This window comes from Sorex araneus, chromosome X (genome assembly GCF_027595985.1).
Source record: "Sorex araneus isolate mSorAra2 chromosome X, mSorAra2.pri, whole genome shotgun sequence".
Lineage (NCBI taxonomy): Eukaryota > Metazoa > Chordata > Mammalia > Eulipotyphla > Soricidae > Sorex > Sorex araneus.
Genome location: NC_073313.1, coordinates 243,949,231 through 243,976,014, shown reverse-complemented (window position 1 = coordinate 243,976,014; position 26,784 = coordinate 243,949,231). Strand labels below are relative to the sequence as shown.

Sequence of the window (26,784 nt, the reverse complement as noted above, 5' to 3'; positions counted from 1 at the left end):
TGAATTACTTATTTTTATTTAAATATTCTGATAAAATAATGAAAATTATGAAAATATTTTCCCTAATAGGAAGTTTTACCTTCCTATTAGGGAAAATGGTTTTCAAAGCTTTAATAACAAGAAGAGGGTTATTTGGCAAAAAAATCAAAGAAAACTTTGTGCTTCCATTCTTGTCTTACTAGTAGGGAGATAAGATTCCTCCTTTATTTGGATTCTTCTCTAAGTAATAAGACATAACTTTAAAATTGCTGACAGTATTTTTAGTAGGAAGGCCAAATACTATGATAAGCTAATGACTATTGAATAGCAAGCATCAACTTACATTAGTTTTAATGACTTCGCATTAGTTTATTTCCACCACACACAAAAAAATATCATAAGGGAATTGTTTTCTGTTCCATTTTTTTTACCATTTTGTCAATGTATCATATTATAACCTTAAATTTTAAACCATGTTACTCCCATTACAGAAGTGATCATTTTTGTTCCAATAATTCTTATAATTACATGAGTTTCTTTTAAAAAAGTATTTTTTCCAAAGGGGCTTGAGAGATAGTACAGGAGGTAACATGTTTGCTCTGCATATATCTCACCCCAGTTGTAATCCTTGACAATCAATACTTATGGTCTCCTGAGAACTAAATACTGTCAGGAGTGATTCCTGAGCTAGGACGGCCAGGAGTAAGCCATGAGCTTTGGCTGGTGTGTCCTCTCCCTAAAATAAATAAAATCAGTCAAAATATAGGGACTGGGGAGATGAAGAGTGATTAAGGTAGTTTGTCTTCCATATAGCTGACCCAAGTTTGATCCCCGGCAACCCATATGCACCCCATGCCCTGCCATGAATGATCTCTGAGTGCATAGCCAGGGGTAAACCTGAGCACCACTGGGTTTGGCCCAGAAACCAAAAAAAATTAATTTGTTAGTTAAAGTAATATTTCATAAGGGGGGGAAGTAAAGGAAAACATCTGAGATTTTATGTTTTTAAAGGTAGCCTTTAGGTTTTTTTTCTATAAATAAATGTTAGTTTTCAATTGGATCCACAAAATAAAATTTTAGTATATAATGATTTAGTAATTAAGTCAACAACTGAGATGAGTTTCATTAATTGTTGTCTTTTTATTAACATTCTATTTCACATCATTGGCATTTATTTTTATACAATTTGTATACATTTTCCTAATTATGACTTTTTAAACTCATTTTTGCATTTTAATTTCCAGGTTGGATGATTGATGCTGACAGTAGACCTAAATTCAAGGAACTAGCCGCTGAATTTTCAAGGATGGCTAGAGATCCTCAAAGATATCTAGTTATTCAGGTTAGTAACTATGACTTACATTTTTATGAATATCCTGTGTCTAAGTCAATATAGGATATATAGATGATATATAGTTTAAATATATTATACAGAATATTGTATAAAATGACATGGAAAAGAGATTTTATTTCATAATGGAATTGTGCTTTAAGCATCTTCTAATAAATATCTTCAGTAATACATATTTTATTATTGAATGACCAGATAATTATAATTCTCTAAATACACAAAATCCTTTTACACTAGATAACACTTCTAGCACTCTGCTTTTTTTTTAATATTTTTTTTAAATTTTTATTTATTTATTTATTTTTGGGCCACACCCCGCAATGCACAGGGGTTACTCCTGGCTCATGCACTCAGGAATTACTTCCGGCAGTGCTCGGGGGACCATATGGGATGCTGGGAATTGAACCCGGGTTGTCCGCGTGCAAGGCAAATGCCCTACCCGCTGTGCTATCTCTCCAGCCCCAAGCACTCTGCTTTTTATTAACCTTTTGTATGATCAAATTTATTATAAAAATCTTCCTTTTATATAATAAAAGAAAGACAAATTCTACTTTACTACTCTATTTTTGAAGATAATCAAGACTTTCATCATGCTGACAATTTCCTAAAACAAAATTTTTGTTGGATAAAGTATGTGATATTTACATAATGCAATATTTAAATTAATTATCTAAACACTGTCATATAGCACTGTCATCACATTGTTCATTGATTTGCTTGAGCAGGTGCCAGTAATGTCTCCATTGTGAGACTTGTTGTTACTGTTTTAGGCATATTGAATATACCGCGGGTAGCTTGCCAGGCTCTCCGAGAGGGACAGAGGAATACACCCTACCCTCGGTGCTATAGCTCCAGTACTTATTATCTAAATATGAATTAAATGACAATAGGATATTTTTATACCAATTATCACCAAATAGGTTAATTTAAAATTATAATATATTTGTTTATGATTATTTCTACTCAAACCATTTATAAACAGACCTTGAATTGCAGTAATTCATGTTTTCTCTATGGAACAAGGTATAGCTCATGGTATAGTGCATACCTTTGATGAGTGAGGCCCAGGTTACATACTCAGCCTTATGAGATGAGCTGAAGTCTGTGTGGGTGGATGTGCAGAAAAATTCATCATGGCACCCCTTATCTTTACATTAGTTAGACATAAAGATAAAACTCAGGTTTTTGAAGATAATGATTTTCGGGTATATTATCTCCCAAATTAGCTTATATAAGCTGAAATGTGTAATAAATTAAATAAGAAAGTTTAAGTAGTATCTCTCCCATCCCATTAATCAGTTTTTCAATAATTTCAAATGATATTACCTTAACAGTGTTATACTATGTAACAACTATGTTTATAGTATTTGTATATGGATAATTCTTTAATAACAAATCAACTAAATAAAATAACAATTAGGTAAAAATCATTATTATTTATTTACAAAGCTTTAATGCCACCTTAGTGATTAAATCTATCATTATTCACAAGTCTAAAATGAATAAAGTGATCTCAAGTACTCAATGCATTCAGCTTACTCATTCTAAGAATACTACTACATTCTCCTTATGTTGCATATATTAGGTCATATCAGTATATTATATGATCTTTATGACTGGAAACTATGCCAAATAATTTTTTAATTATTTTGTAAATTTTCTGTGAACTTATTTTATTGTATACAACTACTTCCTTGGCCATATGTTTAAGTTTAAGGCAAGAATAATTTTTTCCATTGGATAATCCTTTAGGGTGATGATCGTATGAAACTTCCGAGTCCAAATGATAGCAAGTTTTTTCAAAATCTTTTGGATGAAGAGGACTTAGAAGATATGATGGATGCTGAGGAATACCTGGTCCCACAGGCTTTTAACATCCCACCGCCCATCTATACTTCCAGAGCAAGAATTGATTCAAATAGGGTAAGAAGTGATTATATACAGTCTTGCATGTGATTTCTAAGAGACAAACCATAAACCATAAAAATACACTGTAAGAACTAAAATTACAGAATAGCTAGATGTTCAAATCAGTATAATCTTTAGAATAAAGTATAGCAGCAACACAAATATGCCAAGCTTACAATTATATTAAAGTTGGAAGATAAACATAAGCATTACACTATCCATTCTGAAATCCCTTCAATATTTCAAAGAAAAAATATTTTTCTAGCAATTAAATTAGCAAAATATTAATTTTAGTACTAAATTTGAATAAAACTACATTTTTAAATTCTTACCAAGATAAACTTTTGTATTCTTAATCAGTTGATATGAGTTATTAGTCAAGATATAATGTAAGTATAACTTCTTTCATTCAGTTGAGTATTAAATATTTTCAGTTAAGTTGCAGAAAAATAAAACTATACAGCTCTAGAACTAATGAAATAATTTTGCATGGACTGCTCAATAGTTCTTAAGAAAGAAATTTATGGTTATTTAAAAAAAACTTCTCGAAATAACTTATTTGGAGCAATTAATCTTAAGTACTGGTCTTAATCTTTATGGATTCCACTCTGTCATGGAAAATGGCCAATTAATTAATTAATTAATTATAAACTCAATAATTTGCTTAACAAGCATCACTATTTCTGCATTATTAGACACTTGAAATTCTAAGATTTTGACATAAACTCTGTCTTCAAGAAATGTCCAGGATAAAGAGAGAGCCACAGATATACATAAAGAGACAAAATATAACCTGCAAAGTGTTATAATCAAGATCTTGGAAAAGCACTAAGTATATACTTATAGTCATTTTCTTCTCTGGATAAGTATACACATGATATTTCATTTTCTATAGAAAATATATTTTCTCTTAATTCCCTCTAGCAAGTGTTATAATAGCTGATAGAAAAAAGAGCAGTATCTTTTGACCATAGACAAACAGAAAATACCTTTTATCATGCCTGCCCATCCTGTAAAGACAGTATTTACTGTATTTCAGATTGACTACACTAATGAATTCATACCTGATATTACTGTGTGTCAATGCACAGATGTTACTTCTTAATTCTTGTAATAATCCCATAAAGTTATATTATTATTATCTCCAGCTATGAGTTGAGAAACTGACCACAAAATACTTTTTTAATTTATTTTTTAATAAGTGAATCACCGTGAGGGTACAGTTACAGATTTATACATTTTTGTGCTCATGTTTCCCTCATACAAAGTTCGAGAACCCATCCCTTCACCAGTGCCCATTCTCCACCACAAATAAATCCAGCATCTCTCCGACCCTCCCCAGACCCATCTCCCCCCACTCCACCCTGTCACTGTGGCAGGGTATTCCCTTTTGTTCTCTCTAATTAGGTGTTGTGGTTTGCAATAATGATGTTGAGTGGCCATTGTGTTCAGTCTCTAGTCTACATTCAGCATGCATCACCCTTCCCCCGCATGGCTTCCAACCACATTATATTTGATGTTCCCTTCTTTATCTGAGTTGCCTTCTCCCCAGAATGTTGGGCCAGCTTCCAAGCCATGGAGTCAACCTCCTGGTACTTATTTCTACTATTCTTGGGTGTTAGTCTTATAGTCTATTATTCTATATTCCACAGATGAGTGCAATCTTTCTATGTCTGTCTCTCTTTCTGACTCATTTCACTTAGCATGATACTTTCCAAGCTGATCCACTTATATGCAAAGTTCATGACCTCATTTTTTTTCTAACAGCTGCATAGTATTTCATTGTATAGATGTACCAAAGTTTCTTCAACCAGTCCTCTGTTCTAGGGCTTTCGGGTTTTTTCCAGATTCTGGCTATTGTAAACAGTGCTGCGATGATCATATAAGTGCAGATGTCATTTCGACTATACTTTTTTGCTTCTCTGGGATATATTCCCAGCAGTGGTATTGCTGGGTCCAATGGGAGCTCAATTTCTAATTTTTTGAGAATCGTCCATATTGTTTTCCAAAAGGGCTGAACCAGTCGGCATTCCCATCAGCAATGTAGAAGGGTCCTTTTCTCCCCACATCCTCTCCAACAGTGGTTGCTTTTGTTCTTTTGAATGTGTGCTAGTTGCTGTGGTGTGAGGTGATATCTCATGGTTGTTTTGATCTGCATCTCCCTGATGATTTGTGATGTAGAGCACTTTTTCATGTGCCTTTTGGCCATTCGTATCTCTTCCTTGGGAAAGTTTCTGTTCATTTCTTCGGCCCATTTTCTGATGGGGTTGGATGTTTTCTTCTTGTAGAGTTCAACCAGTGCTTTATATATCCTTAATATCAACCCCTTATCTGATGGGTATTGTGTAAATATCCTTTCCCATTCTGTAGATTGTCTTTGTATTCTGGTCATTGTTATCTTTTGCGGTGCAGAAGTTTTTTAGTTTAATGTAGTCCCATTTGTTTATCTGTTTTCACTTGGTTGGCCAGTTGCATGTTATCTTTGAAGATACCTTTATCTTCAATATCGTGGAGGGTTTTGCCGACCTTGTCTTCAATGTACCTTATGGTTACCACAAAATATTCGAGTAGTATTTTATATCTTATATAATAGGATTTTAATGTTAATAGTATGTGTCTACTATGTAAACTATTGTTTCAAAATTATCAAAACATATTGTGCTCACGGTATGGGTACTTTTTTTGGCATTTAACCTTAAAATCTAAGTTTTCTGAAAAACATTCCCAGATAATTTTTTTAAATATAAAACATATACTTCAATCTGTCCATCCCATTTAAAATATCTATTTATTTTCATTAGAATCACCAAGAATTATAGCTACAGTTATTCCTGATTAAATTTCACTTGTACAATGTTCCTACAGCAATTTCTTTATCAGTGTCAACTTCCCTCCACCAGTGCCCTCAGTTTCCCTCTACCCTTCATTCCCTCTGTCATTGACATTTTAGGGTGTAATTTAGATATAGAAAAATATGGGTACCTTAAGAGTTACTTTCCATGAAGAAACTACTATTATAGTCCTTTGTGAGGAACTATTCCTAAAGGGTTTTAAAATTAAATCAAATGGTAGATATTGAGTATCAAGCTTATGGGGAGAAATAAGTATTTACAGAGTGTGAAAAAGGTACAGTTATTTTCTCTGTACATTTTTAAAAAATCTGCATTATAATTTCAGTATTCATAATGTTGTATGACAAATTATTTTATTAAAATGGAGAAGTCTGCAAAATAGATTATCTTCTTTAATGAAAAGATATAAATGCCAAGAACTTGACTCCTTGTTTTTCTGATATAGACTCTCAAATGTCTGCTCTCTGTCCATTTTCACTTTAACACAGTGTAAGGAATTCTTAATAAAGGTTTGAGTTAACAAAATGAAATTTGTGAGAAAAAATAGGAGCTACAAGAGATATTATTTGGCTTTTATTTATCACTTATTTCACATTATTATTTAAACATAGTTATATTTGTATTTCTTTTGAATTTTTCAGGTCTTGGTTAGAAAGTTATACTTAAAATCACTTTATTTCTGAGCACTCAAAACTGGGGCAATCAGTTATATATTTTATTCTATTTTCTAAATCTAGTCTTGCATAATATATATGGCAATCTTTAATATTTGTGAATGCTATTTACCACCCTTACTTTTCAATAAAACTGTATATTTTTATGAATAGGATGCTTATAACTTCGCTTTTGGTCTCTATGATCAACTTGTATAAGGTAACAGTAAAAAGAATTTAGTCAAACCCACCCCCAAAAAAATACTCATCAATTTTTAAACACAGACTCAGGCACACTAGCTGAGACTGTTTAAGTAATAATCTGAATTTCTTTATAACTTTGTACCCTCATTAACCACATATAGTTTTAAATTTCAGTTTTAAATTTCTTACATAATATTTATGAAATAATTTTTGATATATTATGACTTGGCAAGAGAATTATTTCTGTTGATACATTTTGTTAGCAGTTAAGTTATGGAAGTAATTTCTTCTATAGTGTTTTTGATTATTTTGTCTCATGTTTTTTATAAGCAACTTTGGAGCACAAAATCAATAATAATATTGATATTTATCTGCACATTGAGAGACAAATTCAAGTAGCATTGTAAAATATTCCCTAATTTATATCTTTTTTATTGTTTGATATTATTTATTCCCAGAGCTTTCTTTAATGTAATGTGCCATAAACACTCTCTCACATGATGTAAATAGGTGAATATATGAAGTGAATTTCTGCAGGCATCAGTTCTTTGCATCTACAAGAGAGATAAAACACTGTCTTTTTAGTATATTTAAGAATGCTGCCCATTGACTGGCCTATAGTAGACGCTCTATAGTGTAGACATAAATACCAACCAAAGGAGGAAACACAGTCTATTCATTCAAAAGTTGTCAGCCATTGTCACTTGTGATGTGATAGTATCTCAAAGACATACTGAGGAATACTGGGATAACTTTAAAAGAGAAAAAAGGGAAGAGTTTGAGGATGCTTCTGTGTGGAGACTGTGTCATAAAACTAAGCATGCTAATTATAAATGAGACATCTTATGTGATGCATGTTTTAATTTGTGTGTGTGTATGTATGTGTGTATTTGTGTGTGTATGACTTGTCCTAAATTAAAAATGGAAGCAGAAGGTTAGGGAATGATAGCTAAATTGGCCATTTGGACACTGTTACTTCAAAACTTATGATTTGGATATCTGTATGTTTGCTTAGAGGCCTCAGGAGCCTATGTGGTACTGAGTTAACCCTGAGCCTCTCATATACAAGTCATGTGTTTCTGCCCACTGAGCTGTCTTTTGGACACTATAGTCTAAGTTTTCTTTTATAGTCTAAGTAGGATTGATAAAAATCAGAGTTAAAGCCCTCTCCCTTTCTGAGCTGTTTAATGTAGGTTTTCTTGGCAGTGCAAGTTGCTATAAATTTTAGCTGTTACTTTTATTTTTTTAATGTATAATCTTGCCTTTGTCCTTTTGTATATTCAGTACACTGAATATACAAAATATTTTGTATATTTTGTATATTCAGTACACTGATAGGTTTTAGGTTCTAAAACTACTCCTATTCCCTTCGATATATTTATCTGAATACAGCCTGATTTTCATAAATGTTCAGTTTGGTTTTACTACTTCTGTATTCTTTTTCTGTTAAGGCAGATAAAGTTTGCCTTCTTTCTTTTGAGCTATTTTGATTAATGTTTATTTTGTATAATGAAATATAATTATTAGCTATAACAGCAATACTTACAATAGCTAATGTTATGACTAAAGATATTTTAACTTTAATTAATCTGAAATTTAATTTTATATTAAAGCTTCACTGAATTTTTACAGAGTGAATTGGTTTCAATCATTGCAAGACCATTCAGTTCTTTGTGACAGTAGATCCAATAATTCCATTCCACCTCCTTGAAAACATATAGCAATTACCTTTCCTGTCCAGGGTAAGAGAAAGGAACTGTGACACAGAACTGTGACACATTGGTCTATTGGATGATCCAAAATGGATTTAAGTTTTCATTACTTCCTTATGATGTCAGAAAGAAAAGCTATTGAGAGATGTTTTTCCCCTCCTCTTCCTACCCCATATCTTCAATTGTAGGGAGTTATAATAAATTAAACTATGCACAGGTATGATTAGAATATGTGAGTGATAAAGAAAATAGAAGTTTTTTATCTCAAAACTTGATAATTTTTAAATAACTATATGTAGACTGAATATGTGATTGTTCAGAAACTGATTCTATATATTTTATTTTGTACTTTGTCCTTGAATATATTTTGCAGCATGATGAAGGGGTTTTAATGGCTTACATGTTGTATCTCATGTAACACAATATTTTTGTTGTTATCTTTGACACAATAATTCATCACTCAAAAAATAGAAATGTAAGGAACATTTTACCAGATCATGAACCAATACCAGTTCATAGACGTAAAATAAGTTTCAAAACAACTTGTTTAATTCCTTGTGTGTGATTGCTGGGTTATGAACCAGTAAGGTAGACAGGTGCTGACCTTCAGGTAAAAGGAGGTTAAAGAGCACTGGTATATATAATATTCCTAATGCTGTTTAAACTAGTAGAAACCCAATCTTATTTATAATGCAGAAATAGTGATGCCATTTTAAATAATTACATTCTTATATATGAGCATTTCAAATGGGTTTTCCTTCACAGTTCAAGAAATTGAAGCATTCACCTATCATTTTATGGAATAAGATAACCTAGTACTATTACCTAAAACTAAAGTACTTCCTAAACCCAGGTACTTTACTGAGTATTTCTAATGTACTACTTTATTTCTATTCATAGTGTCCTAATAGGTGAACACTAATAATTATCCTATGTTAGAAGTTTAGAAAATTTAGCTGTGAAATGTTTTGATAACTTAGAAATGATAAGGCGCAGAGTTGAAATGGAATATAACTTTCAATAATCTTGCATGGAAACTGTATTTTTAAAACAACATAGGCTAGTAGAAGGAAATTCCCTTTTCCACTAGCTATGATACTTCTTACTACTTGTTGTAGTATAACAGTAAAAATTACTACTACATACACTTTTCATTCAAGTAATGGTTAAATAAAAACTTTGTTAAATTTTAACTGTCATATTCTAAAACAAACTCTTTGTACTTCATCTTAGATGATATCACTAGATTATAGTCAGTCCTTTCTCTTTGATTATGAGAAAATGAGATCCTGATTAACTCCAGGTTAATAAGAATAAACTCCAGATTTTAATATTGTTTTACCATAGAATGATTTTTCAAACTAATTATTGTATTATACTATTATGACATCTTCTATATAATTAGTGATTTAGGTAGCCAAACCTAGTTGAGATGAGTTCTCTATAAAATATTTTTCTTTATGTGATTGAATAAAAATTTAATTTAAGTGCACAGGTTAAGGAAGTAGCTAAATGATATAGTATGAAAATTTAGTGTAGATCAAGTTTTTCTAGTGCAGTTGCCAAGTTCTAATAGCCATTTCTATTATGACAGGTATAATGATAAGTGATTGTAGTCTAAAGATATTTGTTTTACATTTTTCCAAAGACATTTTAGGATTCATTATTGCTATCTTAAAAATATTGCTTGGGGTTTTGTTTTCTATTCTATTGAGCCAGAAGTAGGAGTTCTTACTAAGAAACGTCTAATCACTCAATACTTTATGTCCCAAAATCTCCCATACATCTTTTAAATAGTTTAATTTATCATGATGAGAGACTAAATAAAATAATTCATTGAATATTTATCATTGGCTAGACTCATGTTAGATTAGAATCTGGAGTTACAAGCTACAGTTCTTCCATTCAAAAAGTCTATCTTTTGGTAAGAAGATAATATTCAGAGAACAATAACCAGACATTTTAGAAAAAAAGAGAAAGAAAATCTAGGAGGCATAAGAGTACAGAAAGCCATTCTTGCCATATAGTCATTGGAGGATGAGGATGTCCATTGGTACCATAGTGAAATTTTTGTAGATTAGTTCTGTAAATGTATCAACAAGAAGGCAGAAAGCCCACCATCCCCCACCAAAAAAAAAAACACAGCATGAGAAAAGTCAAGAAGATGCATTTCTAGTTTAATTTTTAAAACTATATATATGCTATATATATATATTTGAGAATGATTTTATTTTATGAGGTGCTGCAGAAATGGTTCTTACTCATAAATTTTGTCAATGTAATAAAGCCTTTTTGTGTTATTTCAACAGTCTATCATTTTCTTAGTAAGCTAAATATATACATATTTTAATTGACACACAAATCCCTTATAGTTGTATTCATAGGTGTTTATCCATTGTAAATGTACATATATATCTCTGAGTAACCCCAAACTGAAAACAACCCAAATACCTATCACTTTGTGAACAGAATTTTACATATAGTACGATACTTCTCAGCAACCAAAATCAAGACTATGAATACTTACTTCAGTAGTATAAAGTCTTGAAATTGGTCTTAAAATGCTTTGATTCTCATTAAAATAACCCAATTAAAATAAGTCATTCCTAACTTTTCTGAGAAATAGCTATTAATTCTTATGTTCTGTTTTCTCTGTCATGAATCTCAGTGAGGCCCTTACCACTTCAGAGCAATTACTATTATCTCTCCTCAATTGATATGCACATTATTGACAAATAGATTCTATTCAAATATAGTGTTGACACTGTACCAAATGAAGGACGAGTGAGTATTTTGAGCACCTGATTATTTCTAAGCACTTACTCCTCCATATTTCTTTTTCACATATATCTAGAATACACCTTCCATTTTCATCAATGGGACAAACTTGAATGATATATGTTATATTAGATCTATCTTTATATGACATATAATCCTATTGTCACTAATGGTTGAAGGATTTTTTGACATCTCTTCTAGGAAATACTGTGGTCATTCCAGTTGACCAGACACTGAAATTTATTTTGCACCACTCTCTAGCTCACATACAAAAAATTGCCTGGAGCTGCACGATCATCTCATCATTGCTCTTTTTTAAAATATAAATCATATAAGTACTTTCTATTTCAGTTTAAAGGTACAGATGGACTGTTGATCTATTTTAAAAAGGGTTTTCTCTTTGCACTACACTTAGGATTTGCTTATTTTCTTTGTCCTTTATAAATGAAAAATAATTTTTATTACATTTGCTGTCTTGTGAGTATTCAAATTTATAAGTATATCAAAAATTCTTCTTATCCTTTTGATCTTCCACCAGTTTGAGAGTATCCCTTACCTTCTCACATGACTATAGACAGAAAACAAATCAGGTAAACCTTTTGTGCAATGTTTTATATATCAGTGACTTTATTAAAATTCAGTCTACATAATTTGGGTTACACTGTTTGTAACCTTGATTCCTTGAGCAAAGCATATTTTCCTTCTCTTTCACATTATAATTATTATTTAATCTCTCCCTAACTTTCTGTAAATTTTTATAGATTTTAGGTAATGGCATCTTGTTAAACACAATGATCAGTTATAATACCACCAACTTTCATTTCTTTCCTTGACCCTGTTTTAGAAAATACAGACCAAAAAAAAAATCTTAATTATTTAAAATATAGTCTTTCTACTTCTTTCCCAAATGTTCAGGTATCTCAAAACTTATTCCCTACAGAGCCAAGCAGATACCGCAAGGATCAGGAGCACATTCTTTGCATACTCAGGGATACAAGTTTGCTACCCAGCATGGTCGCCATAAGCACCACTGGGTATGAACTGGAAACTCTTGCCAGGAGCATTTCTTCTTTGGGTGATCCATCACCTTACTTGGAATACTTAAAAACACTAAAAAGCATTAGCTTCAAATGTGTACTTTGGGTAATATTTCTTAGAGTATACTATTATTTTCCTGGTAGAGTTTTTGCCTTGTGCACAGCTGACCCAAGTTCGATTCCTCCATCTTTCTCAAAGAGCCAGGCAAGCTACCTAGAGAATCCCGCCTGCACAGCAGAGCCTGGCAAGCTACTCGTGGCATATCTGATATGCCAAAAACAGTAACAAAAAGTGTCACAATGGAGACGTTACTAGTACCCGCTCTGAGCAAATCAATGAGCAATGGGATGACAGTGAAAGTTTTTATTCTTTAGAAAATATCTTTGTTCTCTTGGCGGATTATTGGCTGGGTTGGAGAGATAGCACAGCAGGTAGGGCATTTGCATTGCATGCGGCCGACCCAAGTTCTATTCCTCCATCCCTCTCAAAGAGCCAGGCAAGCTACCGAGAGAATCCCGCCTGCACAGCAGAGCCTGACAAGCTCCCCATTGCGTATTCAATATGCCCAAAACAGTAACAACAAGTCTCACACTGGAGATGTTACTGTTGCCTGCTCAGAGAAAATCGATGATACAGTGACAGTGATTTCTTTCTTCTTTTTCTCTCCAATCTGTAAAGTCTCCCCTTATACATGAAAATAAAGTATTAAGGTTTGTTAAAATGTACCTAACATGTGCAAAAGAGGCAAAATATTCCCTATGGCATAGAAAATTAGAACATTCCATCTTGATTCCCGTAGACTAGAGAGATAGCAGAATATTTAAAGTTTTCCAACCTCAAAGTTGATGAATAGGTTGGCAGTAAACAAAATTTTCAATAAACAAGAACAACAACAAAGAACTAAATTAAATTGATTAAAAGTTATTTTCTAAAATGTTCATAGAATTTCACACCCTCTGCCTTTTGGGTTTTGAGTTATTCCATAGTTAAGTGGATAAACAGATTTGATGTCCAGACTGCTATCTTTTGAACGTGGCTTTAATTATTCTATTCTATGATTAACAAGAACTACTTTAAACTACTTTTGGGCCACATACCCAGCTGTTCTCTGGACTTGCTCCTGGCTCTGCACTCAAGGATGACTCCTGTTGGGTCTGCGGAAATCATGCATTTTGGGGGATCAAAGTAGTCCATCAAGTGCAAAGCAACACTTTACCTGCTGAATTATCTCTCTGACCCCTCTGGGTATTTTAAAGGCAAAGACAAAAAGCCATGCTCTAAGCTCTCATGTCTTAAGTCTCATAATCAATCCTCAATTGCCTCTGGTACTTTTGCTGGTCACAAACCAAGGAATCTTGATTTTGACTTTAAGTCTAATGGATCAATTTGTTTAAAAGGGTCATGCTGGGAGTACAATAAGAAACCAGAAACCCTACTGCTGTTTAGCCTCCTCTGTTTATTCTTTTGCAAGCCTCCCTGTAATCAAAAGTTAATGGTGTAGGAAGAGTACATCGAATTGAGAGAAGCAAAATTTGACCAAAAATAAACAGGGCAATGGCATCTATATTGGTACAAAAAATAGCATACTTGAAGGTAAAATGACCTTTCCAAGTTTCAAAAATATATCATAGTTGTCAAACACAAATCTATTATAAATATCATTTGCTGATCCTATGTTTGTTGTTAGATTCTTCTGTCTGCCATTTAATAAATTTAATCAAGATAATAATAAAAGGTAGAAAGCATGATTGCTCACCTTTTGCAAAGGCAGAAACTGAAATGCAGGGAGGCAGAGTATTTTTGCTAATTATTTTGTGTGGCAAAAATATCGATTTTGACCAATATCTCCCACAATTAACTAAATTTAAAAATGCAAATTGAAGTCTAATAATTTTTCAAATCAAATGTACTAAGATAATAAACAGATTTATGAATCCATTTAAAAAACAGCTTATAAAAATATTTTCTGATTTGGGGACAGATAAAGAAATATTTGCAGCAGGTAAAATGCTTATCTTGCATTCGTCCAACCTGGGTTCAATTCAGGGCTCCGCTATGGTCCCTTAGTCACCCAGGAAGTGATCCCTGAGTGCAGAACCGGCAGTATGTTCTGATCACTGCTGGGTATGATTCCTAAACAACAACAAAAACAAGAAATATTTTTCAGCATACTCTTACTTTTTCACACCTTGAAAGTAAATTGCAAGAAACAGAGTTACAAAATCAGTCTCTAGTCTTAGACAATTTGGAGAAATTGTATATAACCTGCCTAAAAGCCATGCTTTTTTTTTCCTCTTGAGAAGCCTGTGTTCTTTCTTGAGCACATCTTTCTTTTTCTCTCCTCACATCTTTCTAAATATCTTTCAATACAAACTATTTTGCTTCACTAAAAAATTAATTTAAAATAATGATTTAAATTTTAAAAGACTTTTTACAGATGTGGCACTTATTTTCATACCAGAATTCCAATAATACATTAATGGAAATTCCTGACCTACTGAATTATTTGGTAACTTGGTAAATCAAAAATAGAGCTATGCCAACATTTTAGACTCCAACTGATTGACCTATTTGTTAATGATTCTTCTGAAAGAACTTGCAGCCATCATTTTTTAACTGCTTATCATTCCTGGAGGCAGATTCTGCAAAACTGCAAAATTCCCTATAACGCTATGAGGACCTGGATTAGTAAGGCTGCCTATTTCAGAAGAGTCTGGTGTTAAAGAGCATTTCAGTGACTTTTTCATGAAAATCACTTGCGCAATATTGACTAACACAAACAGTCTTTTTTGAAATCCAAAGTATATTTCTTCTCTTCCTTGTTCAAGAGTCATAGAGGATTTAAAAAGGCAGAAAAATTAGTCACTGAGTAAGGAAGGACAATTAGAGATAATAGGTATACAATGGTAATGAATGTTTTATCTACATCATTTAGAGGGCTATATTTATTATTGTCATAAGATTCCCAGTTCTGTTATAAAATCATGAAACTTCTCATCAAGAAACCTATTGTTTACTTTAGTAGACCTGGAGAGCACAGTTGTGTTTCTTTACCTTTCACATAATAGAATTCAGAGGTTATCATCAACTTTCTATTCATGGTTTGTGGAGGTAATTTAATGTATGCATGCATATATGTATGTGTGGGGTTTTTTTGTTTGTTTTGTTTTTTGTGTTTTTTTTTGTTTTTTTTACTGATTAATCTTTATCTACTACAGTTCCATGTTCAGGCCACTTGTTATGATGCTTTTTTCTTGCAAAGACTTGTGAGAAAGAGAGATGTTCTCTTTCATTCTCAATAAGGACTGATGGCATTTGAGAGGTTCAGAATATCTTTTGATTGCTCCATGAAACAGAATGAGGAGATGGCTGTGGGTAATGGGGGCTTGGCTAGCTCATCAGCTTTCCTTTGTGCACTTTCTGTAAATGAACATAAACTAATCACAAACATCTTGTGTTTTAGCCACTTTTCTCACTCACCTGCCCAGAATGAGAAGTTCCCCTTCGCAGTTCAGAATTCTGATGTACCAGAGTGCTCTAGAGAGAAGCTAATTTGTGCTCTATAGTTTTCACACAGACATTACAAATGCAAGGCTCTGGACAAGTCTCTCATTACATTTGAGTGAAAAACAAATTGCAAGATGGATAGAATACCATGAAAAAAATTCCAATTATAATGTACCTGTACATTGTGATGAAAGAAACACCATGAAATCAGAACAGAAATGAAATTGGACTTTGCTTTATAACTTTGTTTCCTTTTTCCAACAGAATCATAGACATTGTTAAGAACTTGTTTTCCCTTCCTTGAAGGAAAAAAATGTTTAAAATAATATAATGGATCTTTGGGATATACACAATTTGGATTTTTTTTTCTGGAGTCTAACAGGTTCTTATTTTATTTTCCAGCTAGAGCCAAGGACTGTAGTTCTATCTTAGAGAGACAAAGTCATTATTTCATATTTGAAATTATAAAAAAGTAGTATAAAGTGAAAGTACAGTGGGTAGGGCACTTGCTTTGCATGCAGCCAACCTAGATTTTATTCCAACACCACATCTAGTCTCTTGAACACTCCCAGGAGTAAGCCCTAAGTACCACTAGTTGTGGCTTCCAACCCTCTTCCCCCACACCAATTGCTAAAATAAAGCATTAAAGGAATTAATAGTGGGACTAGAGAGATAGTATAATGGATAAAGCACTTACCCGGCCTGTGGCTGACTCAGATTTGTCCTCTACCACCCCAAATGGTCCCCAAGCCTACAAGTAGTGATCCCTGAGCACAGCACCAGGAGTAAACACTAAGCACTGCAGGATGTAGACCAGAAACAAAAATAACTAAATAAATAAAGCATTAATTGTGACAGCAGCCATCACACATTTATGCCAAGTACCATATGAATTATCTAACATGCTTTATTTCATTCTTTCTCAATTTGTGTTCATTTGTTACCACAATGGCCACAGGATGTTTAAAGGGGGCAACAATGGAAATCTGTACATGGGGAAGGGCATGGTGTAAGATTAGTAAGGAGAAGTCGCAGACAAGGGAGCCATAAAAATGGAACAGGTTAGGAGGAATCCGCAATTTGAAAAAAAGTTGAGAAGCAGTGGTTTATTTAATTTCATTATAACTCAATATATGTGGTTATTATTGTCTATTTTGTATGAATGTAAATCTGAGGCATAATTATTAAATGTCAGAACCTGGGTAGCTGGGTTTTAGTGTCCCTTAGAAGATGTTGTTTTCACTACAATAGTGCATTGTCTTTTTCCACTTTTATTTTTTCTTTATGGGTCACACCCAGCAGTGCACAGGGGTTCTGCACTCAAGAATTACTCCTGGCAGTGCTCAGGGGACCATATGGGACGCTGGGAATCAAACCCAGGTCGGCCGCATGCAAGGCAAATGCCCTACCTGCTGTGCTATTGTTCCAATCTCTTTTTTCACTTTTAATATTATGTTGCTCTCGTATCATTCCATATAGTGTTGTTGTCATAGTTCATTTTGTTAAGAATAGATGAATATATCACTAGTGAACATTCACCTTATTAATTTTTAATTATTAAATTATTCATAAATGTTTATTATGATCTTTAACAGGCTTCTAGAATGGTCATCTTGGTAGATGATTACTCACTAATTCAAATTAAAATATACAACTTTATCAAATGAAAGATTATTTCAGACAAGTAGTGAAATGCTTCTATTCACTCAATGTGTTTATCGCACAAGGATTTATTGAGATGAATATATTGGATATAGTCTGGTTATCTACTAGGCCTTCTGCATCTACTTCTGCATTCAAGAACTTTGGCAGTAGTTAACTGTCACTGCCACTGTCATCCCTTTGGTCATTGATTTGCTTGAGCAGGCACCAGTAACGTCTCCAATGTGAGACTTGTTACTGTTTTTGGCATATTGAGTATACCCCGGGTAGCTTGCCAGACTTTGCTGTATGGGCAGAATACTCTCAGTAGCTTGTCAAGTTCTCCGAGAGAGGCGGAAGAATTAAACCTGGGTCTGCTGCGTGCAAGACAAACGCCCTACCCGCTGTGTTATAAAAAAGGTGCAGAGAAAATTGTTACACTACTGACAAATGGGAATGTTGAAGGGGCCATTTTATTATGTAAACTGGCCATTTTCTTCTCAGGAGAAAGTTCTGGGAACTTCTTTGTATATGGACTGGAATAGTGTTTGATTACTTTTACTAAGGAAAAGAGGATAACATTTAAAGTTTGATGTAAATGATGGTAGATTGAGATAGAATCAATAGGTTTTGTCTTTCAGTTAGATATTTCACAGTGAGATGCATAGAGGAAACAAAATGACACCAAGAAACTTATTGAGAAATTGACCAGGTGTTAACATTACTATAAGTATATGAAAATACAGGACATAGTGTAAAGAAATACAATTGAAAATTTTGAATATATCTATACATAGCCATTAGAAATTCAGGAATGTGTGTCTAGAATTTAAATGAAATTATCTTAATTAAAATCATTAATATTAACTCATGATATATTAATTGGTTTTCTTTTCAAGAGAAAATTCAATGTGATGTGTGAGTAGTAAAGAATACAACTGACAACGTGTAGGTAGAAAGTGGGCTTGACTTTGAAAAAAATTCTCCCTTGTGAAGGAAGAGAAGGTGATAGAAAAGTGAGTGTACAATAGAAGATGTGTCAGAGGAATTTTTTAGAATATCGAACATCTTTTGACTTTTAGGGTACAGTAAATTAACAAAATCTGAGACAGAGGAAATGATTTTAAACATGGGGAAATAGGTAGGCAAAAATTCAGAAAAAGATCGGGAAAGATGTTTTACAATCAGTTTGAAAACAGGTTAAGTTAAGCAGGAGGAGGATTCTTTGGTATGAGGAACTATTAGAGTGATTTCAATACATCAGTCAGATGGTTTATCTCTTCACTGAACATTATGTAAAAGTTACAGAACTCGGGCATGCAAACACAATCCTTGTTTTTCTTTTAACTTACTTAGGAATGGGATAAGCAGTTATTGACAGAGACAATTTGACAAACTGACAATGCATTATACCACTCATAAGGGACTGTGAGCCTATTTCATTGTATTTAAATCTGGAAATTTAATATTTGTGAATTTGAACAACTTACTTAGCCTTAAAGTTTTCTTTCTCTCTCAAATTACAATAAAAATAATATCAATCATAGATCTCTAGGAAGATTAAATGAAATATTAATCATAGATCTCTAGGAAGATCAAATGAATGAACTTCACACTTACTATGTGAGGCCTTCAATCATTTCAGATGCCATTTTATGCATTTCTGTAATTACTCATTGATTATCACCCTGTTTACTTCTAAGATCCAGTCCTCCACTGATTTTAACCCAAACAAAATAACATGCAATACACCTCTCTAGCAATACATTTGATTGAAGTCTACCTCTGTGGACAAAACTGAAGGTTCACCATACTGAAAGCACAGTCTTCCATTTCTCACCTTTTCCCCCAGCTCTTAGTTTTCTTAGCTGTTTCCTCAAAGATTTATATCAATTCTAACAATTCTCTCTACTAATGTCGTATGTTTCTTGCACTCTGTTCTCAGTAGATTCATCCTTGACTCAAAAACAAAAAAAAAAGAAAAAAATCCAAAATAATACTTTGATGTGGAGAGATAATTTTTAAGATACAATATTTTTTTGCCCCCAAAACATAATGACAAGCTTTTTTTTTAATTTTAATTAAGAGATGAATTTGAGGGAGGTTGAAAAATTCCTAACATAGACATTTTGATTTTGTTCTCTCTGTGGCATGAAAAACAAATTAGTCAGAGAAGAACACATTGTGTTGGAAACTTTACAACAACAAAATATTTAGTAGGTCAGAGAGAGTGGAGGGATTAAGGCATTGATCTTACATGAGGTTTTGTTTCCAACCTGGTTTGTTCCCCAACCTGGTTTGATCATGGATAATATGATATTGTACTTGAGCAATACAACATTGAGTTTGACCATGCATGCCACAGATTGTACTTGAGCACCATCAGGAGTGTTCCCCAGAATGACCACTTTGCACACAGTCAGGAGTAATCTCTGATTACCACCTGCCATAGCCTTTAAACAGAATAAAATAAAATAAAACAAAATGGCTGTAACTTCTGTACCTTGGGAACATGCTCTGATACTGAAAAGGACAGAAAAGCAAATAGTCCTTTAGACAGAGAACTGTTCTGTTCAATGGCTAGAAGTATTTTCACATGAAGAGACATCAACTTCTTGTATCTTTAGCCAAACACCAACAAGTAGAAGAACTGCTCTCAATAAGACCCCAGGTTTTCCCATCCTCTGAAAATTTCAGCCCCCATACATTTATCCACTTATAGTAGTAACTGGAGCAATAGCACAGCAGATAAGGTTTTTGCCTTGCATGCGGCCGACCCAGGATTGATTTCTCCACCCCTCTCAGAGAGCACAGCAAGCTACCGAGAGTATTCTTGCCCACTTGGCAGAGCCTGGCAAGCTACCATGGCATATCCAATATGCAAAAAACAGTAACAACAAGTCTCACAGTGGACAAGTTTCACAATGGAGATATTACTGGTGCCCACTCGAGGAGCAAATCGGTGAACAACTGGAGGACAGTGCTACAGTGCAGTAGTGCAGTGCTATAGTAGTAACTTATATCAATTACTCCAGCCCCTCTTATCTCCAAGCCAGGGACTGCCCTTTCTCTTGAAGCTCCCAAAAAACCACCACCATGACATTCCAAATTTTGCTATGAAAGAATAGAGAAGAAATGGAGCTCAATTACAGCTAGTGGGGTAAAAGTTTCCAGAGAAAAAACACTTAGAACCCGTAGCTTGAATGAAATACTCTATTCCTAGATTTTAGCATTTAATGACCTTTCAGGCTAATCCTCTGAATTGACTCCTGTTTGAGTGGGTGTAACTTCTATTTTTTTATCAGTCAAAATACAGGGTTGGGGATGACGGGAACATTTGTAAATTAATTAAATTTAACCTAAGAACCAGCTTCTTTCCCAACAGTGGAGCATTTGAGCAATGATGGGGAACTATATACGACACATTTAGCAGTGGTAAAATGAAACAATCTTAAAGAGGCATCATTTTACTGGGATGCACACTGTTTCGGAAGCAACAGGCAAACTCAGAGCAAGACAAGAATGATATTTTGATATAGCAAGACTAAAAGTTTTGTGCAAGAACTGTAAAACAATCAAGTGGAAGTTGGAACAACCAATAATTATATTGTGTAGTGCACGTATCTCAATAAAACATATAAAATAGACAAAACAGGTAAGTTGTATCTACGTTGCCATTGGGAGAAGAAGGTCTCAAAAAGAAACAGGCCAGGGTTTTTATTTAATACTGAGCTCACTTAGGTGAAGTAAGGAGTAAAGTAACAAGTAGTCTCGAGAAGAGAGATTGCTTCTTCTTTCCAGCTTGACCCAGGAAGTGTTTGAAGGGGTTAGTTCTGCTAAAACCTAGCTGGAGCACCTGCGGGTCATGCGTGTTCACATTCCACCAGACCCTCCAAGGAGCCATCAAGCATCAAGCTGTGCCATCCAGCTGAGATCCACTTGATGTTCATGGCTCAGTCATGACTGCTCCCCACTTCAGGAAAGAGAGGAGGAGTGAAGTCAATATCTTTATTTGGAAAATATGAAGGGAGAGAAAGGAACATGTGGACGTGAGAATGTGGGAGTACTTATATCCAGCTGAGATTTGGAGATGTAGGCAAATCCTAAATATGGGGAAGGGGGTCTCCAAGTTGATATGCAGATGATGCTAAGATGGGGATTTGCCCCGGCAAAGTTAGTTTTATGGGTTTTCCAAAAATGTCCCCAATTGGCAGTTTCTTTGTTGTTAAGAATCTGTTGCTAAGGTGTTGTTAGGGGAAAGAGCATATTTTGTCCTTCTTTTGTCCTTGGAATATATTTTGTCCTACTTTCATGTGTGTATGTGTGTGTGTGTGTGCGTGTGTGTTTGTTTGTATGGTTTTTGTTTGTTTGTTTATTTTTATTTCTTTTTGAGTCACACCTGGTAGTGTCAGGGCTTACTCCTGGCTTTATACTCCTGGCTCACTCTTGGCAGGCTTAGAGGATATAACAGGGTGCCAGTGATGTAACCTCAGTTTCCCATGTGCAAGGCAAGCACCTTATTCACTGCACTATCTCTCCAGCCATTTCCTTCATATTCTTAATTTAACTTCTGTCCTTACAGGAGCTTCTTCTATTCTGATGTTTTTAAACCTCTAGACCTTCTTATCTCAGCCCCTCTCGGAGAGCCTGGCAAGCTACCCGTGCGTATTAGATATGCCAAAAACAGTAACAATAAGTCTCACAATGAGAGACATTACTGGTGCCTGCTCGAACAAATCGAGCAATGGGATGACAGTGACAGTGATAGTGACCTTCTTATATACATTTCAATGGGTTTCCAGCTTCATTTCTTCTGTGTTTCCTTTGTAACAGGGAACCAAGGGTTCTCTGTTTGTCTGTTTCTGTACCAATCTGCAGCATAGCATTATGTCTATTTATGTCTATTATTAACTGAATATCATGAAGATGATTGCATTTATAGCAACTACAATACTAACAAAAAATTTATTTTTTCTACTTCAGGCTAAAAACCTGCAAGTTGGAAAAGTTGAGTTTCTTGTGACATATCTAGCTTTCTCCAGAGCTCAGACTGGTAAAACAAAGTGTGAAGGAGTTAGCTGGATAATATAAACAAAGAAATCAATGAAATGAAAAAATAAGGCTAGAAATAGTTAAAATGGTGTGTTTATAACAGTGCTGATATTCATGGTCTTCGTGTATAGTATATTCGCTTCACCAACATTATGCCTAAGAATCTCCTCCCAGGAAAAAAAATTAATTCTGTAATTGGAGTTTGTCCTGATAATGTAAAATATAACTAAGCAGTAATTAAATGAAGGAGGAATATGATCATAGGCATAAAGTTCTAAAACTGTAAGGTTTGGAGATTCAAAGGCATCAATGGTGACAGGGATTTGAAACAAATCAGCTATCACTGGGCAACATCAATAATTCCAGCAAATAATCTGAGTGTTGGAATGTACCCTAAACTTAATGATTACCAGTGTACAGATCTGCAGAATTACAGAGCGTGAGGTTCAAAAAAAAAAAAGATGAAGAGTTTGAAAGAAATTTGAAGAGCTATGATCCAGAAGTTTACAGTCCATCAATCCTGGTCTAACACCATCGGTTAAGAAAATTATGTTTTAAATATTTCACTGAATTGCCATGTGAACCATTGAGTCTATGACATGAGGTTCCCCCCGTCCCTTGAAAGATGCTATCATTGAATGACCCTGACGTTTTAAGCTTTACTGCTTCGAGATTAATCCTGTCTGGGGGTCTGAGGTGAGATGCAGGAGTAATAACTGCAGGGCAAGAATGAATATCACTGGCTTCAAATATAGTGTTAATAAAGCTTTCTTTGAGACTTTTGTTGATTGAACTCAAGATGCTAGGGTGCGGTGGCAGTCTCCACAGGATTAGTTTAAGAACAAAGAACCCTTCATTGAACTTCTATCCTCTAATGGAAGATCTAAGAATTTTTAAATAATTTTATTTGTGGTCTGATGAACATTTCACCTATTCACCTAGCTGTATGCTTAAAATGAGTTTGTTGGATGATTTTATTCTTTTCTTTTGACTAGAAAGAGAATATGTAGACATTTTAAGGCAAATAATTCACTACCTTAGCTTGCATTCCAATTTTTTTTTCTTTTTCAGTCACACCTGGCAATGCTCAGGGGTTACTCCTGGCTCTGCACTCAGGAATCACTCCTGGCGGTGCTCAGGGGACCATATGGGATGCTGGGAATCAAACCCGGGTCAGCCACATACAAGGCAACTCCCCTACCCGATGTACTATTGCTCCAGCCCCGCATTCCAGATTTCTTAAAATAAGAACTCCTCTTCTCCTGCAGAATGGGCTTATACATATAAAATAGTTTGTATGGCAATTATCCATAAAGAAAAATCTAGAAGTGCCCTCAAAGTGTTACTACTACTTCTAAATGTTTTCTGAGCTTTTTCTTACCTGTATTTTTATGTTAATTTAGAAAGTCAGTCATAAGAATAATCAAAATACCCTTTTCTCATTGTCTTGGCAAAGTCTGAGCTGCAAGTATCTTTTTAATATTTAGATGAGTAAATTTTCATATAAGAAGGTCAATATACAACTTCATACCTGGTTAGTTGTATGTGTAAAGAACTTGAAAATATAAGAAATGGGACAGACAAATACAAAAACTTTCAAAACTCTTAGGTTCATTTATAAATAATGAAATAATTTAAGTTTCTCACAGAACCTTAGATGACTAACATTTAAGATTCTGACAAAGAAAACAATACTCTGGTTATATCTTAAGATACAGTGTTAGTATTTTTCTTTTTCTTTTTTTTTTTTCCTTTTTGAGTCACACCCGGCAATGCACAGGGATTACTCCTGGCTCTGAGCTCAGGAATTACTCCTGGTGGTGCTCAGGGGACCATATGGGATGCTGGGAATTGAACCGGGGTCAGACACATGCAAGGCAAATGCCCTACCCACTGTGCTATCGCTCCAGTCCCTATTTTCTTTCTTTTTAAAAAAATTTGGGGATGGCAGTGGCCTATTTGAACTAGACTCAACTGTGCTCAGGCTTGCTCAAAGCTCTACAATCAGTTGTTATTCCTAACTGTGTTCTAAGTAGAATATGTGTTGCTGAGGATAAAACATGGGTTAGTCATGTGCAAGGCAAATACCTTATTTGCTGCTTTAGTATTTTCCATAGAGGTGGTAAATAAATGTTCTAGTATATAATAAAAACCTAAGTGGCTTGAAAGACATATGAAGCACTTACACACTAAAGACTAAGGTGTGTGTGTGTGTGTGTGTGTATGTATGTGTGTGTATACAATTCTGTTTTAAGTCTAATTTGTTTAACATTGGTGGCCAGAGTGACAGTCCACTGAGTAGGGTGCTTGCCATGTATATAGCCAAGATGGGTTTAATTCCAGGCATGCTGTTTGGTCCCCAGGTCTTGCCAGCCGTGGACCCCGAGTGCAAAAACAAGTGTAAACCCTGAGCACAGCCAGCAGTGGCCTCCAAAAAATAAAAACAAAAGTGTTTTTGTTACTGTTTTTCCTGTTTTTTTTTAAATGTTTTTCCTACTCCAAGCCATTTATGAAAATATTTCAGGTTGAAAAGCACTTTTCTGTAACAAAAATATTTCTCTAAAATATTTTTGTTAAAATAGTTTGTATGCTTGTAAAATATATTACAATCTTCAACTGTTTATTTATTAAAGAGGTGACACAGAGGTATTCTCTTTTCACCAAAAAGGGTATGAGAGATCAAACATTTCCTACATTACTATGTGTCTCTCAAAATGTTTCAACTTTTACTGAAATGATCAACAGTCACAGAGAAGAAAAATTTCAATTTAAGTACATGTTCAGCACCAAGGTTTTCTTGGCTGGTTGTCAATGCCTCAGCAAGAATTCCGAGACATATATTATTAGGAATCTGTCTGGATGTATCCAAGTGTTCAGTCAAAGTAATTCAAGAAAATCAAGACCAATGCATTCTCTGCAAGATGTGAATTTCTACTGTTTGTGTTAAACTGACTGACTTACCTTTAAACTAAACAAAGCAAAAATAATGAAGATTTTATGTCAGTTTATCATAATTTCTACTTTTAAGTGTTGTAGATAATTTTAATTGACAGAGAATTTTATTATTATATATATTATGTACTTTATTGTAACTAAATGTTTAGAGTTTTGAGGGGACTTGCTTTGATTTACTGGCTCACAAATAAAAACAGATTGTGTTTCATTTCCAAAGAAACACTTTGTAAAGACTTTAAATAATGTGTAAGTCATTAAGAAAAACTTATAAATTAGTTGCCATTTTTTAACTATATTATTTAATCCAATCATTTTGACCAATATTTCAAATGAAATGTGATTACCAATTAAAAAATTTCAATCATCGTACAGAGAAAGAAATGCCGTTATTAATTCCTGAATTCTAATATACTAGAAATTTTTGATAATTTATCTTGCTGCATTTCACATGATTTTAAATGAATAATAATGGCAAATTCAACATTCATGTGTATTTCTTGAACCTACTAGTAAAAATACTGTATGGTACACTTATGTAATGCATTGTTGCAATCAAATGCATTTAATATAGATATGAACTTATAAAATTCATAAAGTAGACAAAACAAGCATGACTAGTGCCACTTTGCAGATTAGAACCATAAGCTTCAGGATAAAAATATCTAGACAGGTAGTGGAATTAGGTGGCAGTTTGTTTCTTTAATCAAACACTACAGCTCCTTCCATTCCTAGAAAAACACATTCTGTAATTTTTATTTAAAAGTTCAGTTATTTTATAACTTAGGTTCTCTATACTTTTAAGTCATTATTTTGCTATAATTGATTTTTGGGAAAAAATTAAATGATACTTTCCTATAGGCATCTGTATTGTACACTATATTGTGAATATATAATATATGTCTCCCATAAGAATTTGTCTCTGAACTTATGAGGCAAAGAACACTGTATTTGCATTTATCTACCGGCTATTTTTCCTCAAATTCTGTCTTTCCTATTGATTTGAGTTAACAATTTACATTCTCCAGGGATATAGCTGAAGCCTGAGTACTACTTTGGTGTATCAAGGGAGTTGTTGTCATGTTCCTGATAGAATCCTGAAGTTTTAGAGCTATTTGTCAAATGCCTATTGAATTTTGACCCATTAATTATTAGAT

At 33.8% G+C, this 26,784-nt stretch overlaps 1 protein-coding gene across 5 annotated transcripts in view; it reads left to right on the top strand.

The window, feature by feature from the left end:
• Window positions 1-26,784, top strand: part of ERBB4 (erb-b2 receptor tyrosine kinase 4) — a 1,184,587-nt gene that overhangs the window by 1,132,655 nt on the left and 25,148 nt on the right. For all 5 annotated transcript variants that reach the window (XM_004601330.2, XM_055119903.1, XM_004601331.3 and 2 more), the window contains 2 exons: window positions 1,224-1,321; window positions 3,083-3,253. In XM_004601330.2, coding sequence (XP_004601387.2) covers window positions 1,224-1,321; window positions 3,083-3,253 — 269 coding nt within the window. The remainder of the gene's footprint in view (window positions 1-1,223; window positions 1,322-3,082; window positions 3,254-26,784) is intronic.